At 33.7% G+C, this 15720-nt stretch overlaps 2 protein-coding genes and 3 non-coding genes across 5 annotated transcripts; 3 read left to right on the top strand and 2 right to left on the bottom strand.

Moving 5' to 3' along the window:
* The first annotated feature begins 289 nt into the window (after positions 1-289).
* On the top strand, positions 290-392 carry LOC143623287 (small nucleolar RNA Z103). The gene has a single exon (XR_013151864.1). It is a non-coding gene; the product is annotated as a small nucleolar RNA Z103 (small nucleolar RNA).
* A 29-nt stretch (positions 393-421) lies between these two features.
* LOC143623290 (small nucleolar RNA Z103) lies at positions 422-524 on the top strand. The gene has a single exon (XR_013151867.1). It is a non-coding gene; the product is annotated as a small nucleolar RNA Z103 (small nucleolar RNA).
* Positions 525-558: 34 nt separating this feature from the next.
* On the top strand, positions 559-651 carry LOC143623288 (small nucleolar RNA Z159/U59). Its single transcript, XR_013151865.1, has one exon. It is a non-coding gene; the product is annotated as a small nucleolar RNA Z159/U59 (small nucleolar RNA).
* A 2427-nt stretch (positions 652-3078) lies between these two features.
* LOC143623175 (TMV resistance protein N-like) lies at positions 3079-4881 on the bottom strand. The gene is made up of 4 exons (XM_077094139.1): positions 4830-4881; positions 4260-4756; positions 3884-4177; positions 3079-3779 (listed from the first exon to the last, which is right to left on the bottom strand). Exons 1-4 carry the CDS (start codon positions 4879-4881, stop codon positions 3099-3101), a joined length of 1524 nt encoding a protein of 507 aa, XP_076950254.1. The 3' UTR covers positions 3079-3098.
* An 8222-nt stretch (positions 4882-13103) lies between these two features.
* LOC143623176 (disease resistance protein Roq1-like) lies at positions 13104-15307 on the bottom strand. Its single transcript, XM_077094140.1, has 3 exons — positions 14886-15307; positions 14150-14702; positions 13104-13112 (listed from the first exon to the last, which is right to left on the bottom strand). The coding sequence occupies exons 1-3, from the start codon at positions 15080-15082 to the stop codon at positions 13104-13106; spliced, it is 759 nt and encodes a 252-aa protein (XP_076950255.1). The 5' UTR covers positions 15083-15307.
* Between the last annotated feature and the right edge of the window lie 413 nt (positions 15308-15720).

Raw genomic sequence — 15720 nt, forward strand, 5'->3', positions numbered from 1 at the left:
CAATAGCTTCGATGTTACCTGTCTCCTGGCATATTTATTTCTTCCAATTAGGTTTTAATTTGCTGTTTTTGCATCGAAATACTGATTACCGGCACTCTTTAATATCAATAGGTGTTGTGTATGAGCCGATGCAATATTCATTATCCGATTCCTGAATACTTCACTGCAGCTCACATCCATAGAGCTACATTTATTTCAGACCCGGAGAAATATTTTAGTATGTTACTTTTTATGATGTAATTTTTCAGTATACATATTTATATATATCAAATGTTATATATAACCATGGATGGATATGATGATTATTTCCCCAGATGATCGAATCTGAAATAGCTGAGCGATCATTTTATGTTTCTTATTTTTTAGAAACTCAAGCCAGAAATCTGATCCGTCTTTGTAATTTGTTATTTGTGTTTGATAATTGGAGATGATGATTATTTCCCCAGATGATCGAAGTTGATTATACTGAGCGCGATTAATTATATTCTCTATTGTTGAGAATCCAAGCCAGAAATCTGATCCTGTCTCTTTTTATTTAAAAAAATGTATTTGATTAATTTCTCTGATGATGATTCAAATAATACTTTCGTTCTTCTGAGGATGATTTACGTCCATGCGGAAACGATTATTGGAGACCTGAACTGAAGAGGCTAGACTACATTTTGTTCAATAATGATTTGTTGATTGAACTATATTTTGTTGAATTTGTTCATAGTTGTAGAAGACAATGCTGCACAAGAATTCGAAAAAAATGTATATATTCATGATTCTTTTGTTTTAAATTGTGTGCATCTGGAGCGTGTGAGGCGAGATGTGCTGATGAAATCTTATCAGCTGTAATGTATGACTGCGGTTTGCTTACATTTGTGACAAGAAATTGGTTGATTTGGAGTTAATTTTGGCTTTGCTTGGTTTGTTTGGTGGCTCGTTGCAACATTTGCCCATAGAGCTGGTTATGCATATTTTGGCTTCTTTGGTTATGGATGGAGAGTTTCATTATGATCCATTCCATCGACATTGCTTTGCGTAGCTCTGCTTCTGCAGGGACCTATAAGATTTTATGATGTCTTTTCATTACAATAGGTTAGTCTAGCTGCATGCATTCTCTGTTGCTTTTGATAGGCGTTACGTTTGCTAGCTCCCAGCGGACGTGTCAACAAAAGCACAAATCAAATTTTCAAAACCAACGGATTTATCTGTGTTTATTAGCGTCAGCAATGTTTACTTGTGGATTGTTTTTTTCTGGTTCCGAAACATTTTTTACATGTTCGGTTTTGTTGCTACGTAATAGTGAAATCTCTTAAAATTACTTAGAGAAATTAAGTTTTCGCTGCGCAGATTCAATATTTTAAACTTAGGTATTAACTCGTTGATTTTGCATCGAAGTACTGATTACCAGCACTCTTTAATTTTTATAGATATTGCGTATGAGACGATGCAATAGTAATTCGTGTTGATAATAGCTGACATTTTTTACATAACTTATACCACTACGCGGGCAATCAACTGGAGCATACTGACAAGTGCGATTTCTCTCCTTTCACTTTCTCCCCCCTACAAACAACATCGTAATGATCCATTACAAGATTTTTGAATTTACAAATACTATAAATACATTAACCAGTGTGTGTTCTACATAAAAATGCATTGAAGTTGATATTTTCCATTAAAAGCTGATTCAAAATGAAGATATTTTTGTTGGGCTTAGAAAATCTCCAAATCCAATGCAAGGGAAAAAAAGAGGCACTTAGTTGTCCTTGATGATGCGGTTTATGACATGAATGAGAGAGAGATGAGAGAGAGTGGAAAAAGCCTTTTAAAAATAGAGAAGAAAAAGATAGCTTTGTGAGGGGAGATATGAGACCCACATGATAATGGTCTCGAGGAGTTTTGATATTGGTTAGCTTATGTGGCATTGGATAGATGGAAAGAGCACATGGTAAGGGCCACCTTGCATTGTGGATGGTCTTAGAGATGTTTGGCACCCAACAGATATGGGGGCCGGGCTTTGTAAACTAAACCACGAAACCATAAAAAGCAATACCAGTGGTCGCCTTATATAATGGTAGCCACCCGGATTTTAGAAAAATAAGCCCGAGCGCCTGGTTAGTAAAGGTGGACATTTTGATTTAAAGAAAATCACATTCAATGTATAAAAAAAGACAAGCTCACTTTACATATCAACATCTATACATAGAAACACTGGAATAATAGCGTTGGCATCAATTTCCAAAAACTAAATTTGATAAATATGGCTATAGGTCGTACAATCTTCTGACCATGATGTACTATATAGCGTTGTCACAGAAATATACTTAATTTGTATTCTATAGATACAAAATACTAATTTTACGTAATTATATATATATACTAATAGGCAAACTTCATCTTACTCAAACTGCAATTGTTCATGGCATGTACAAGTTTATATGCCCGTGGAACAAATATGCTCAGCTCCTATTGCCCCTGATTTCAATGGTGTTCAGTTTTTTGTCCTCATATGATAATACGTGTAAGTGCTCATGAGGGCGCCTTTGTGTAAGTGCTCATGAGGGCGCGTTGCTATATTCTGTAATTCTCACCCATTATACACAAAAGTAAAATTATCAAATATGAGTTTTATTCATATTCAACCGAAGGCAACATCCACATTCAAATCAAGTTATTTAACATAAAGAACTTTCAGAAAAAAAAAGAGGTTCTTATCTCCTAATTGAAGGAATAAATGACATAAATATTTGCCTATGTGTTGAAAGTGGCATTCATGAACAAAATTTTAAATGTTTTCTAAAGCAAACATGACAAACACAAAATATAAGAAGTTAATTGTTGTGATTGATTCGCGTTACTTTGCATCAAACGTTTCCATGCGATGTCAGTCAAAACTATGTGACATCTACTATGAATTAACAACTTTCGCTCGCCCTTCAAATTAAAAACTTACGCCCCGCCGCGAAGCGCGGGTGATAATACTAGTTATGACTATACATTATTAAATTAGTTTCAAAATTTAAGCCTAAAGTAAAAGAACAAACAGAAAATAAATTACCTTCAATAATGCATTCTTTGGTGTTGAGATAAAAGTGTCTTGAGTAGCATTAATCAATATCTAATTCAAATCCAACAATTTCTAGGCCTTTTAACGAAAAAAGACTCTGTGGAAGATGACTTATGCTTGTGCCACATAAGTCTAACATTTTTAACGATTCTAAATCTCCTAGGTTCTCAGGTAATTTCTCAAGTTCCGAGCATGCACAAAGGTCAAGCTCTTTGAGATAATTTAACTTACAAATGGTGACCGGAATCTCTTTTATCTTGCAACCTCTTAAACTTAGCTTCTTCAAAGATTTTAGTTGGTCGAGAATGCTTTCTGGAAGATTTTTGAGTCTTTTGCAACCACTGAGTTTCAGAGAAACAAGCATGTGAAAGTTCCCAATTGAAGAGGGTAGTTCCGCTACATTATTTGATGAAAAATCAAGCTCTATCAAGCTAGTATTATTGTGTTGTGGAATTATATCTGGGAACTCCCCCAGTGACAAATAACCTAGATTAAGAAACTCAAGCGATTCCAAGTGATTGATAAATGAAAATGATTTTAATCTTCTGCACCAACGCAGGTTTAAGTAGACGAGCCTTTTAAGACATCCAATGGGTACATGTAGTACCGATAGATGATAACATCCTGACAGATCTAACCTCTCAAGATTTGGAATCAAACCAAGGTCCAAGTTCTTCAACTTTGAACGTTGAAGTTCAAGGAATTTGAGCTTCTTCAAAACCTGTCATACGCACAAAAGAAGTAAATAATTTTATAAGAACTAACAAATTGATGCATGTATAAGATTATAAATGTTCATACATATCAATGAAACAATCATCTAACCTTTCCTCCTTCCCAAAGCTGTTCGATTCTACTGTCATGCATTTCAAGTGCAACAAGATTATATCCTTGGAATGTTTTTGGCAAACACCAATGAGGGTAACGAAACCAATTTAGATATCGTAATACATTTGGTAAGTATTGGTTACCCTCATCAATCTTCACCTGGCGTACATAACCATTATTGTAGTTTCTGTGATCTATGATAAGGCATCTAAGTTTCTTCATGTATCCAAAACCTTCTACAACAATCTCAAGGGTGAGTTTCACATCTATACATCTTGTTGATTCAGTACCCTGACATCAATTCAAGAATAGCGAGAATAAAACTTTGTTTCATAACTAGTGAAAAAATGTTTTAGCATCAACAAATTCTTACCAAGTTATTAGCCAACACATCTTCAATTTCCTCTTGAATCCACAAGCGGCTATGTCTATATGGCTCATCCGGATGTAGGCGACACACAATATTCTTACCCATTTCTTCTATATGATGATGCATATCTATGAACTCCGCATGAAATACCTTAGTAGTTACGATTAGATATTTTTGCTCAAGAACTCTTAATCCATTTCTAGCATGGAATCCACAACTTTCAAGTAGTCTAATTGCTTTGTCTTTTTCCCACCCCTTCAAGAAGCATGCAACATCTAGGAATATTTCCTTGTAATCATCCTCCAAGCTGATATAAAAGCTGATATAACTAAATTCTAGTTTTTCTAGGGTTTCATTGAAAGGAATTGTTTTCAATCTTTCTAATGCATCCATCCATTCAAGCTCGTCTTTACCACATAGAAATGAACCCAAAACTTTCACTGTTAAGGGGAGACCAGCAGCATAGTGTACAACTTCAAGTGAGAGTTTTTCATACCTTTCTGTTGTTGATCAGTTCTTCGTGTCAGTAATGGAAAACATGAATATTATGATAAACCTATGACTAAAACATACCCGTCACAGCAGAGAGAGAAGCCACGGCTGATAAGAAAGATCCAGACGACATGATAGTCAGCTTGGTCGAGTTCCCCTTTAGGATGTATATTAGTTAGAGGTGCACAAATCGGTTTTTTTAAAAAAACCGGTTCGGTTATTAACCGGACCGGTTTTTTTCGTCCAGGAAAAAAACCGGTTCGGACCGGTTATTAACCGGTTTTTGTGTATGAAAACCATAACCGGTCAAACCGGTTAGGACCGGTTTAGGAACCGGTTAGAACCGGTTAATAAACCGGTTTTTTTATTAACCGGTTTTTTAATAACCGGTCTAACCGGTTAACCGGTTTTTTTTTTTTTTTTTTTTTTTTTTAAATAACCATTATTTTTTCACAGTATAAACAAACCGGTATCTACATGGCAAACCGGTAACTACAAGGCAAAACGGACTGACTCCATTCTTTGCTTTCGTTGTTAGGGTTCTTTGCTTGGAAGATTAAAAACACATAACTTTCATTTATAGCTTTTACATTAAAAATACAAACATTAAATCGTTATCGCATATTCGTAACTCAAAAATACAAACATTAAAGAATGCTTAGACACGATTACATTAACAACTTGCTGTTTCTTACTCATTATTTTCCTCGCTACCCGATCCCGAGCTATTCCTTAGGTAATCGTCGTACGCGGCTTCTTCATCGGTCATTGGTTGAGTGTGTCCTTAATTGACCTCGTCTTCATACAAGCCCGCCTCATAGTCCATTTCCCCCTCGAGTGAGCGTTGATGTTGTGCCCTATCTAAAGAGTCCAAGTAATCCTTGTAGCAAATAGACATCTCTACAGCTGGTGGAGTGAGTCGAGTCCTCCTAATCGATATAACCCTGCCAGAAACAGAAAAAGCAGACTCCGAAGCTACCGTGAAAGCTTGGACCGTTAGTAAATCTTTGGCCATGGCGGCGAGGATCGGAAACTCATCCTCCTTACCTCTCCACCAAGCCAGCAAATCAAGACTTCTAAATTCATCTGGAGTCATGTGTTTCACAAAGTTGGTACCACCATACCTTCCAAGTTCACTGCTTGGGGTGTTTACCTTTTGACGTTTACCGGCGTCTTCCCAAATCATGTAGTACATCCCCATTTCAAGGTCGGTTTGGGATTGGGATTGGGCAACAGCTCTTAACGAGTCATGAATTTGGGAAGACGACCCGTATTTTGTAAGGTAAACATCATACATGTTAGACAAGGTGGTGTTGAAAGCATTCTTTAAAGTTTGGTTATAATAGGGGTTTTGATCGTCGTTTAACTCTAGCTCATCACAAATTTTTTCTATTAAAGCTTCAACACCACCAACATTTATGCAAGGGTTTAACGCAGCAGCACATGTCAAAACAGCGGGTAGTTGTTGAAAATATTTTCTAAATTTTTCTTTCATTTTTACACCCATATCAAAATAAGGTGCACCCCTACAATGAAGTTCATTCAACTTTGTGCACATGACAGCAATTTTTGGTAAAGCAATGGGGCTTGTTGGATAGTAAACCCCTGATAAACTAGTTGTGCAAGATTTAAAAATTTGAAGGACCTCCGTAACGATCTCAATCAATAACCAGTTTCTAGGATCGTACGGTGCACATTTACCCCTACTTGACATTATTTGATGAAACGCAATTAGTGATTCTTTTTGTTGGATGGCTTTCTCAAACATATCACAAGTCGAGTTCCATCTTGTTGGACAATCCCAATTGGGCCCCAACCATTGACAATTAGCTTCATCACAAAATTTTTTGTATCTTGAAAATGTTTTATTGTTGCTAAAAACATCTCGTAACATTCTTTTAAAATTGTTTCTTTGCGTTTCGATCACGTTTAACCCATCTTGCACGGCCAAGTTGATAATATGTGCAATGCATCGGCTATGAAAAAACGCTCCATCACAAATAGGTTTATACTTTAATTTTAAATGGCCAACCGCGGCCGTATTGTTGGACGCGTTATCAAACGAAATTGAAAAGATTTTATCTTCAATCTTGTATTGTCGAATGACTTTATCCAAGAGTTTAAAAATATTTCTACCCGTGTGCGGGTAATCAAACAATTGAAACGCAACGGTTCGTTTCATCATTTGCCACGACCCGGGGTCAACCCAATGAGCCGTCACACAAATGTATGAGTCGGGCGAACCATTAGGTACCGACCACACATCCGTTGTTAAGTTTACACCAGTTTGTAAGTTTGAAAAGTATGAAATTAGTTCGGATTTAGCGTTTTTCCAAGCTTTAAGACAATCTCTTCTAAGGGTCGAACGACTTACGTGTTGGTAGCGTGGTTGAACATACTTTTGCATCATCTCCGTGAATTGAGGGTTGTCGAAGTGGTTGAAAGGAAGTGTATTTTGAATCACAAAGTTTAAAAACTGTTGACGTACCGCTTCAAGGTCGTACGTAAACACCGTTCCTTGATTCGTCATCTCCGGCTGCGAACTACTTCCCGATTCGTCCTTCAAGGCCTTGCAAAAGGGCCTTTGTACATGCGCTCTTAAAGTGGAGTTTGCATCTTTGCCATAAAACTTCAAACAATGTTTGCATCGAGCTTTTTGGGTACCGTTAGACATTTCGCATAGGTCGAAATGTTGCCAAACATCTTGGTTTCGTTTCGTGGGGATGACCCGAACGACCGTTTCTCCCGTGTTCGAGGCACCCATGTTGACGGATGAAGCAGCACTTTGGGAGGCCATGATAATCGACTACGAAATAAGAGCGTATGGAGTGGTAATGTGGTATAATTGAGCGTGAGATAACAAAATAATCGCGTATGTAATAAACGTTTAGAGCGTTTGGAGTTGTATAATCGAGTGTGATCTAACCAATACCCAACCTAAGCTATATATAGATGTTTGTGGGGGTAAAATGGGGAAAAAAAAAACGGTCAAAAATTATAAAAAACGGCTATATGGCCGTTACTCAACGGGAAAAAACCGGTTTTTAACCGGTTAACCGGTTTTTTTTATAACGGTCAAAAACCGGTTTATAAAAAAACCGGTTAACCGGTTTTTTTAATAACCGGTTATTAAAAAAACCGGTTTTTTAATAACCGGTTATTAAAAAAACCGGTTTTTTATAACCGGTTATAAAACCGGTTTTGGCTCCAAATTGTGTAACCGATATATAAACCGCCGGTTTGTAAACCGGTCAAACCGGTTTACAAAAAACCGGTTTTTTTAAAAACCGGTTTCCCGTTTAAACCGGCAAACCGGTTCGAGGACCGGTTTTTTTGACCACCTCTAATATTAGTGACGGGGATTAGGGTTCTTGAGAAACCGAATAATATATGAAGAGAGGGTCACAAATTATTATTTGAGGTTTATGTTATGTTGTATGATGTTAATTAGTCTCTCCATATATTTATATACACCCCAAGGGAAAACCCTTGATTAGCAAGAAAGGGTAATTTGGTCCATCAACAATTACCTAGCTAATATAATTATAAGGTATAATTTTATATTTTGATCTAATTATTATTTAAATGATAATGATGGCCATATATAAATATACATATCCATATATTTATTCTTATATTCTCCCACTTGGCCGAGTAATCATTTATTATGAACATTAGATTAGTCTGCAGATTTTAACACTCATTTTAGCTTTAAACTTAAACTGGAGCAGAGAAATACAGTTATTGAATTGAACATCAGCTCAAGACCCCCATTAATCATACTGCAGTCCTTATTTAAAACCTAAGTAGTTATGATCAAAATTTATAAGTAAGCCCTTCAAATATTTGATTTGTATACTAATTTGTCTATATGTCATTACGCATGCAGAACATATTAAGAGACATACAAAATCAAAATTGACGAGGAAAGTTAATAATTAGTCATTCATTTAACGATATACAGTTACATGGTCATTAATAGTCACGTCTTTATTATAAGCGCTTTCATAAGACTTATGGGTGACAAACCTTTGGTTATAGGATCCTTAAGCATATCATGAATGTATTCGATATGAATATGTAGTTTCCTTAATTCGTTCATAAACGATTAATGTATTTCAAATCGAAATTTAATGCAGCACCTCTCGAACTGTTACTGTTTGAGAAAACAGGGTAGCTGACTTTATCACAATAATTCTTCAATATATAATTTATATGGAGTTAATAACTTGTGAGTCCAATGATAAATTTTCAACAAAATTTATTGGCAATTGCGTTGTGATTTAACCAACATATTATGCCATTAAAATTTAGATTGTTGTTATCAGTTCATTATGACTCCTCCATGAGATAAATTTATCTGCTGACATAAGAATATATCCCGAAAATTACATTATGTTATATTTGAATATAACAAATTTTAGAGTAATCAACCGGTTTGATTTCTCACTTCTTCTTCTAAATTATAGTCTTTCGTTTCTTTTAAAGATATACTCTTTTAAATGCTTCACATTAATCTAGACATATCTAGTGTGTTGCAATTTGAGTAATATCTAAACGAGTATAGACTTGAACTTATATAAGGCTTCTACTTGATGAAGCATAAGGAAATAATCTGTGTGATCCAAGTATCCTCTAAAGTAGAGCAATACTGTTTGTTACATGTGTATGGAATATCTCTGAGATCTATAATATCAAAGTATGTGTGAAAAATGCTTTGACTCATGTAACATATACTTGTCAGAAGAATGTCATCTATATAAGGACAAGTTTTGTTTTTAGTTGCTCCCACTCATCTTGAGGTAGGTACATTAATCCACTTTTTTTTATGAAAATAATTGTATAAAGATTTCATCATATTTTGATGTTTGCATTAACTCATATATGGATTTTATTGACTTATAGACTAAATGTTCTTTGACATTCAGTTTATAACTTTTAGGTTATTTTATGAACATATAAATATGTAAGCTGATTGTTAGGGAAAGTTTTAATGTTCATCTAATGTAGCTCGTAACTATTATAAGCTACTAGAACAATAATATTCCTTAAAGAAATCTTTTGTAATATATGTAAGAAGATTCTTTGATAATTGGTTTATCCTTGAATATAACATTTAGCAATCAATCATGCTTCTTATTGTCTTAACGTTTCGTATTGGGATTTAGTTTAGTTATGAACACTCTTGGGTGATTCAACCAAATCTCAAAACGTTAGCTTGACTTATGGAGTCAATTATGATTGACGCTAATGGTTTAATTATAAGGGGTAGGATCATTAACCTTTCCAACATCTATTTCAACTTTAGTTAGGGAGGTTACATAATCATCAGTGTTAGTAGGTTTTAAAACTTAGATGGCCTCCTGAGTTGATTATTGGGTAATTTTAAAAGTCTCCGTTTTATGGATTAGCTCTTGGTTAGGCTGCTATCATTTTTAGGATTCTAAGTATATAAGAGTTGGTGCAGTATGGTGTACAAGAGGTGCAATTGGAGTTTAAATATAGAGTAATGACTCTCTTCCCACCGCCTCTTGTACTTCTTACAAGTCATTTTAAGGACTTTTGTTGCTCCCACTGACCTTAGAAGCCTTTAGGAAAATTTGCATGCTTAGGGTCAATATTTAAAGACCAATAGAAAAACGAGTTAATGATGTAAGTCGTCATAGTTTCTCTTGTGAGGATTATTTCAGTATGAAATCGGATTATGCCCACATTTAAGAAACACCGAAACTTTTGTAAGAGTAGTAGTAAATTCTACAGAGATAAGTTTTGATGGAATAGTGTTGTGATGGATCAGTGTCTTGTACAAGAGGTGTAATTAATATAATATCAAGTTTTCACTCCCCCACCTCTTGCAAATCTTGTAAGTTATGATTGAGACACTTAAGGCTCCCACTAATATTCGATATCTCTAGGAAAACTACATGAGAAGTTTCAATGATGTACATGATGTGGGAATTTTTTCATACATACGTTAGACTTATTTTGATTTCCTTTATGTGTCATAAGAAACTTAGGGACATATTTAGAAGAAATCATATTAAGTATATATGAATGGATCTCTTTAAGATCATGAATGATAGAAGACAGATTAGATACAAGTAAATAGTCTTTTAAATGATAAATAATTACGTCTGAATATTCCATTTGAATAAGTTCCACTAATTTAAGTGAAATATAACTTCTGGTGGACCCATACTTATTTCTTAAGCCAAACATTAGGGCATCTAACACATGATTTAAAATTATATGAAAAATCACCATCATTAACCATGTCATGATTTCTCATGAAATATGGTTTTAATGGATGAATTTTATATGTCTCATTTGTCTTTTGTTAAATTTTTATTTGCACGATAACAAAAGTTGTGAAAGTATATAGTATCATCTAGTTGTATTTTATAAATGTTTCAATCCAAATATTGATAACAAATCATATGAGAGTTTAAGGAATAGTGACTTTATGTTATCTATGCAAACCTTATAACCGTCATAATGTAGCTTAAGTATTGATACTGAATTCTGAATAATCTCCAGATTTTGTAAGGTATCATAAAGCGTACCTAAATGACAGTTAATTATGATTCTAATGCCTTAGCATTTAATTTTGTCCTCTCAAGTTAGTTATTTGTTGAATTTTGGTAAGGAAACGTATAAAACTAGATTCAACCTATCATGTGTTAGTTGGAATATTAGAATTAGCAGACTTAAATATCATGAGTATGTGACTACATATTTTAGCAATTTCTTTTAAATTATGGATAGTCTCGTTGCTTATGCCTAGTATAATGACATATATTTGTGGTGAGACTTTTCCTTAGAGAACTTAAAGCTAAAAAATATTTGTATTTTGTCCATGAACTTTAGTATTATCCTCTTTTAGGTTTTATTTAATGGAAGTGAGTTGAATAACATCTTACTTTCTAGTACCATACATTTCTTTTCTTGTACATATGTCGCTGATCAACACACTCATTTTCTTTTGATACTTTTGAGTGTTATAGTTGATTCTTAAGGCATCAACTTGTACTATTGAAAATTTGAAAAATTGTACTTATTTTCATGTGTGAGCCCTTAATTTTATGGGTCATGAAACTGTGTATTATGACGTATTCAATAATGCCATTTAACCTTATAGTTAGAATTTAGAAAGAATGCACGCATCTTATGAGTTATTTTAATTATTTAATAGATATTAGATTAGTTTTAGGAAAAACTAAATCCAGAATAACTCTATTTGATAGCATGAGTTTATTGATTATCATAAGAGACATTATGTTTGACTCAATCCCATTTTTCATGCTCTAGGTTTCTTCTTTATTACTATTATTAGAAGGAGCAATGAGATGGTCATGTCTTGAGGATAATCAAAAAACGAGAAGAGCTAAAAGTTAATGAAACTCTTTATGAAGCAAAACATATTTGGGTTTGAGATTGGAGTGGATTATTTGAATGAGATAATTATTTATAGAAGAAAATTATAGTGAGTAATGTTATGGGATACTAAAAAAATACATATTAAAATTTTTGATCATTAGATTAATGAAGAATCATTAATGTGAGGATCATTATATTTTATTGAAGATGTGATATGTCTATTATTAACATCAAACTAATAGACTATATAATTGATAAAATTCTACTTAAATAAAAGATAAATCACCTTTGGGCAGAATTAAATTTTACTTAAGTATATGTGCAAAACAATTGCAACACATCACCTTTGGGCAGAAGTGAGACAACCACTTTAATCATGCACGAGTTAGTTTTGCTTGATATAGATGTATCGCATAACCTTTGGGCAGAAGTGATACATTTAAATCATGTTAGGCAAAACTAACAAAAGCTTAAGTTAGACTTGAATGATAGATTGATGTAACACATCACCTTTGGGCAGTGATACATTAAAAATTCATTCAAGTTAAGCCTTTTGTGTTTTGTAAAAAGTTATAATATTTAAGGTTTACAAAACATTTAATTAGTTATTAGCAAAAAAAAAATGTCTAGGGGTAAGGATTTTTAAGTTTCCGGTAAAACCTTAGTTCTCGGAATTAGCTCTCGGGAATTTTGGGTTCCCGGGAATGATCAGTTTTCGATTTTTAGCGGGTTTTCGGTATTTAAGAGTTTTCGGGTTTATGGGGATATGGGTTACGACCCCAAACCATTATAGAAAACCCATTAACACCTAGTACCCATAAAACGCTTTAAGCCCTTAACTCTTGATCTTTACCAACTAAATTAATAGTGATATGATTTGGTCAAATATTTTAGTGATTAACAAATATCCGTTTACTATTTTAAGGGGATTCAAATCTTTTAATTAAATAATAAAACTTTTAAGTTAGATTTGAAAAATTATTTCTCCTAAATAATCATAACAGATTTTAATCTTTATTTGAATAAAAAAAATATGTAATATTCAAGAATTATGATGAACACGAGATCATCAAAAATTCTAATAGTTTTGTTTTACTTACAAGACATTCAAACTGCATATACACATCTATAATTGACTTTCTTGTGATAAATTCTCTGTTCTTATAAATAATTATATATGATAAACATAATAAACAAAATAAGAATATTCATGAAACAAAGAATTAATCATATACGTATTAATAAGTACGCAAAGAAAGATACAATTCTTATGACGATGCCATAAGTAAAACAGCAACCATCAATATAAGGTTTTGAACACAAATAATTATCATCTAAATAGTATTATATACTTTTTTTTTCGTGATAAAAAAAAGTTTCAGAATAATGAAAATTGAAAAGGAAAAAAAATAGGGTTTAAATTTTAGTCCATGTCTTTCGGTTTTAGATCCTGAGTTAATGGAAGACATGAAGAACTGATTAATCAACATCGCTCTGATACCGCATGTTGATCAGTTCTTCGTGTCAGTAATGGAAAACATGAATATTATGATAAACCTATGACTAAAACATACCTGTCACAGCAGAGAGAAGCCACGGCTAATAAGAAAAATCCAGACGACATGATAGTCAGCTTGGTCGAGTTCCCTTTTAGGATGTATATTAGTGATGGGGATTAGGGTTCTTGAGAAACCGAATAATATATGAAGAGAGGGTCACAAATTATTATGTGAGGTTTATGTTATATTGTATGATGTTAATTAGTCTCTCCATATATTTATATACACCTAAGGGGAAACCCTTGATTAGCAAGAAAGGGTAATTTGGTCCATCAACAATTACCTAACTAATATAATTATAAGGTATAATTTTATATTTTTGATCTAATTATTATATAAATGATAATGATTACCATATATAAATATACATATCCATATATTTATTCTTATATCTGTTGGAACATCTTTCCCAAATGCATGCATGTTAAAGAGTTGAATCACTTCCCCATTTGATAATAGACTAACATCTCGAATTAATTTCACTCTATGCCCTATGAGCACTTGCTCATCTCTCGTTGTAATAATAATTCTACTTCCTATCTTAAACCAAGCGGGTTCACCAACTAATGCCTCAAGCTGGTCTTTATGATCCACATCGTCTAGAACAACAAGAACCTTTGTAGTGCACATCATCCTTTTCATCATGTTTCTTCCATCATGAACACTATTTATGGTTTTGCATTGATCCTTTAGCAAGTCTGAAATGACTTGTCTTTGCAGCGACAACAAACCAGTCAAAGATGCTTTTGAAACTTCCCTAACATTCTCTATAAAGCTTTTAGCTTCAAAGTTAGCAGACAATTTATCAACAATAGCTCTTGCCAAAGTTGTCTTTCCAGCACCTCCCATCCCTTTGATCCCTATCATGCGAACATCATTTGAACTCATATCTAAAAATGACTCTAGATCTTGCACCCTTTGTTCCATGCCTATTAAACTTTCATAAATATTTAGACTTATAAAACGTAACTCTAGTGAAACACATTCAACAATTAACTTGATGACTTTGGCTTCATGCCTGCAATTCAAATAAAATCCTTAGGCTCAAGAACATACATGAACGGTAGTTTTCATGTTTATAACATATATAAGCAAGCACAAAAGTTAACATAACACACACATATATGATATATATTATATTGTATCTTTTCAAAAAATAATCAGAAGGAAACAAAATTGCAGTATTTGATGAAGAAATTACCCATCGGCGGTCTTCCGCAAATCCCAACCGGATAGGTTGGCTGCTTCTTTCAGAGCCTCTTTCCATTTCTCAGTTTTTTCATTATTATGTATGGAAAGACCTTTACCAACTTCTCCATGCAGATTACGGACTTCAGATGGATCCACATCATAAAACACGGGGTAAGCAATTTGCTCATCAGTCCTCTGACACTCCATAATCTTAACAAGCTCGTTCAAGCACCAAGACGAAGATGCATAGTTCTTAGAAAATACAATTATGTAGATTCTCGAGTTTTCAATGGATTCTAGGATCTACTGATTGATACTTTCCCTTTTTGGAGTTTCTCGTCATCTTTAAAAGTGTGAATGCCTTGTTGTTGAAGAGCAACATAAAGATGATCAATGAAGGTTCTACGGGTGTCTTCACCACTAAAGCTTAAAAAGACATCATACTTATAGCTCTTACGAGGGATCGATGTTAGAGAAGATGCCATTGAAGTTATGCTTGAGAGTTTGTATGAAATCAAATCTATGTGGCCATGAAAATAGCTGCAAAGGAGAAACATATAAGGAGTTTAACACTAAAGTGTGTATATTTTAGATGTTTAGCACACAACCATTGATAATAAAATATAGATGTTAATTACACAGATAAATGGTGAAGATTTGCAAAAGCATGTTTAAAGCTCGATCTATACTTTACTAGGATAGATCAACAGTACTTCTTGGAAATCTATAGATTACAAGTCAATAGAACTGCCTGACAAGTAAGTTAATTAATATCGATCTGATTTTTGAAGCCTGGTGAGGGTTTTAGTCTTTAGATATGATTTGATCTCATGTTCCTTTCAGGG

Source organism: Bidens hawaiensis, unplaced genomic scaffold (genome assembly GCF_021521415.1).
Source record: "Bidens hawaiensis isolate Kalapana, Puna unplaced genomic scaffold, B.hawaiensis_p1.1 tig00003356_1, whole genome shotgun sequence".
Taxonomy (NCBI): Eukaryota; Viridiplantae; Streptophyta; class Magnoliopsida; order Asterales; family Asteraceae; genus Bidens; species Bidens hawaiensis.

What these genes read in the sequence shown, in the direction of transcription:
- LOC143623175 (XM_077094139.1), bottom strand. Translation starts at nt 4,881, where the DNA reads ATGTCGTCTGGATCTTTCTTATCAGCCGTGGCTTCTCTCTCTGCTGTG. An exon ending in TTCTCTCTCTGCTGTGACGG is followed by an intron (nt 4,757 to 4,829) that starts GTATGTTTTAGT and finishes GATCAACAACAG; the next exon opens with AAAGGTATGAAAAACTCTCA. An exon ending in AGCTTTGGGAAGGAGGAAAG is followed by an intron (nt 3,780 to 3,883) that starts GTTAGATGATTG and finishes TGCGTATGACAG; the next exon opens with GTTTTGAAGAAGCTCAAATT.
- LOC143623176 (XM_077094140.1), bottom strand. Translation starts at nt 15,082, where the DNA reads ATGGAGTGTCAGAGGACTGATGAGCAAATTGCTTACCCCGTGTTTTAT. An exon ending in TTGCGGAAGACCGCCGATGG is followed by an intron (nt 14,703 to 14,885) that starts GTAATTTCTTCA and finishes TTTGAATTGCAG; the next exon opens with GCATGAAGCCAAAGTCATCA.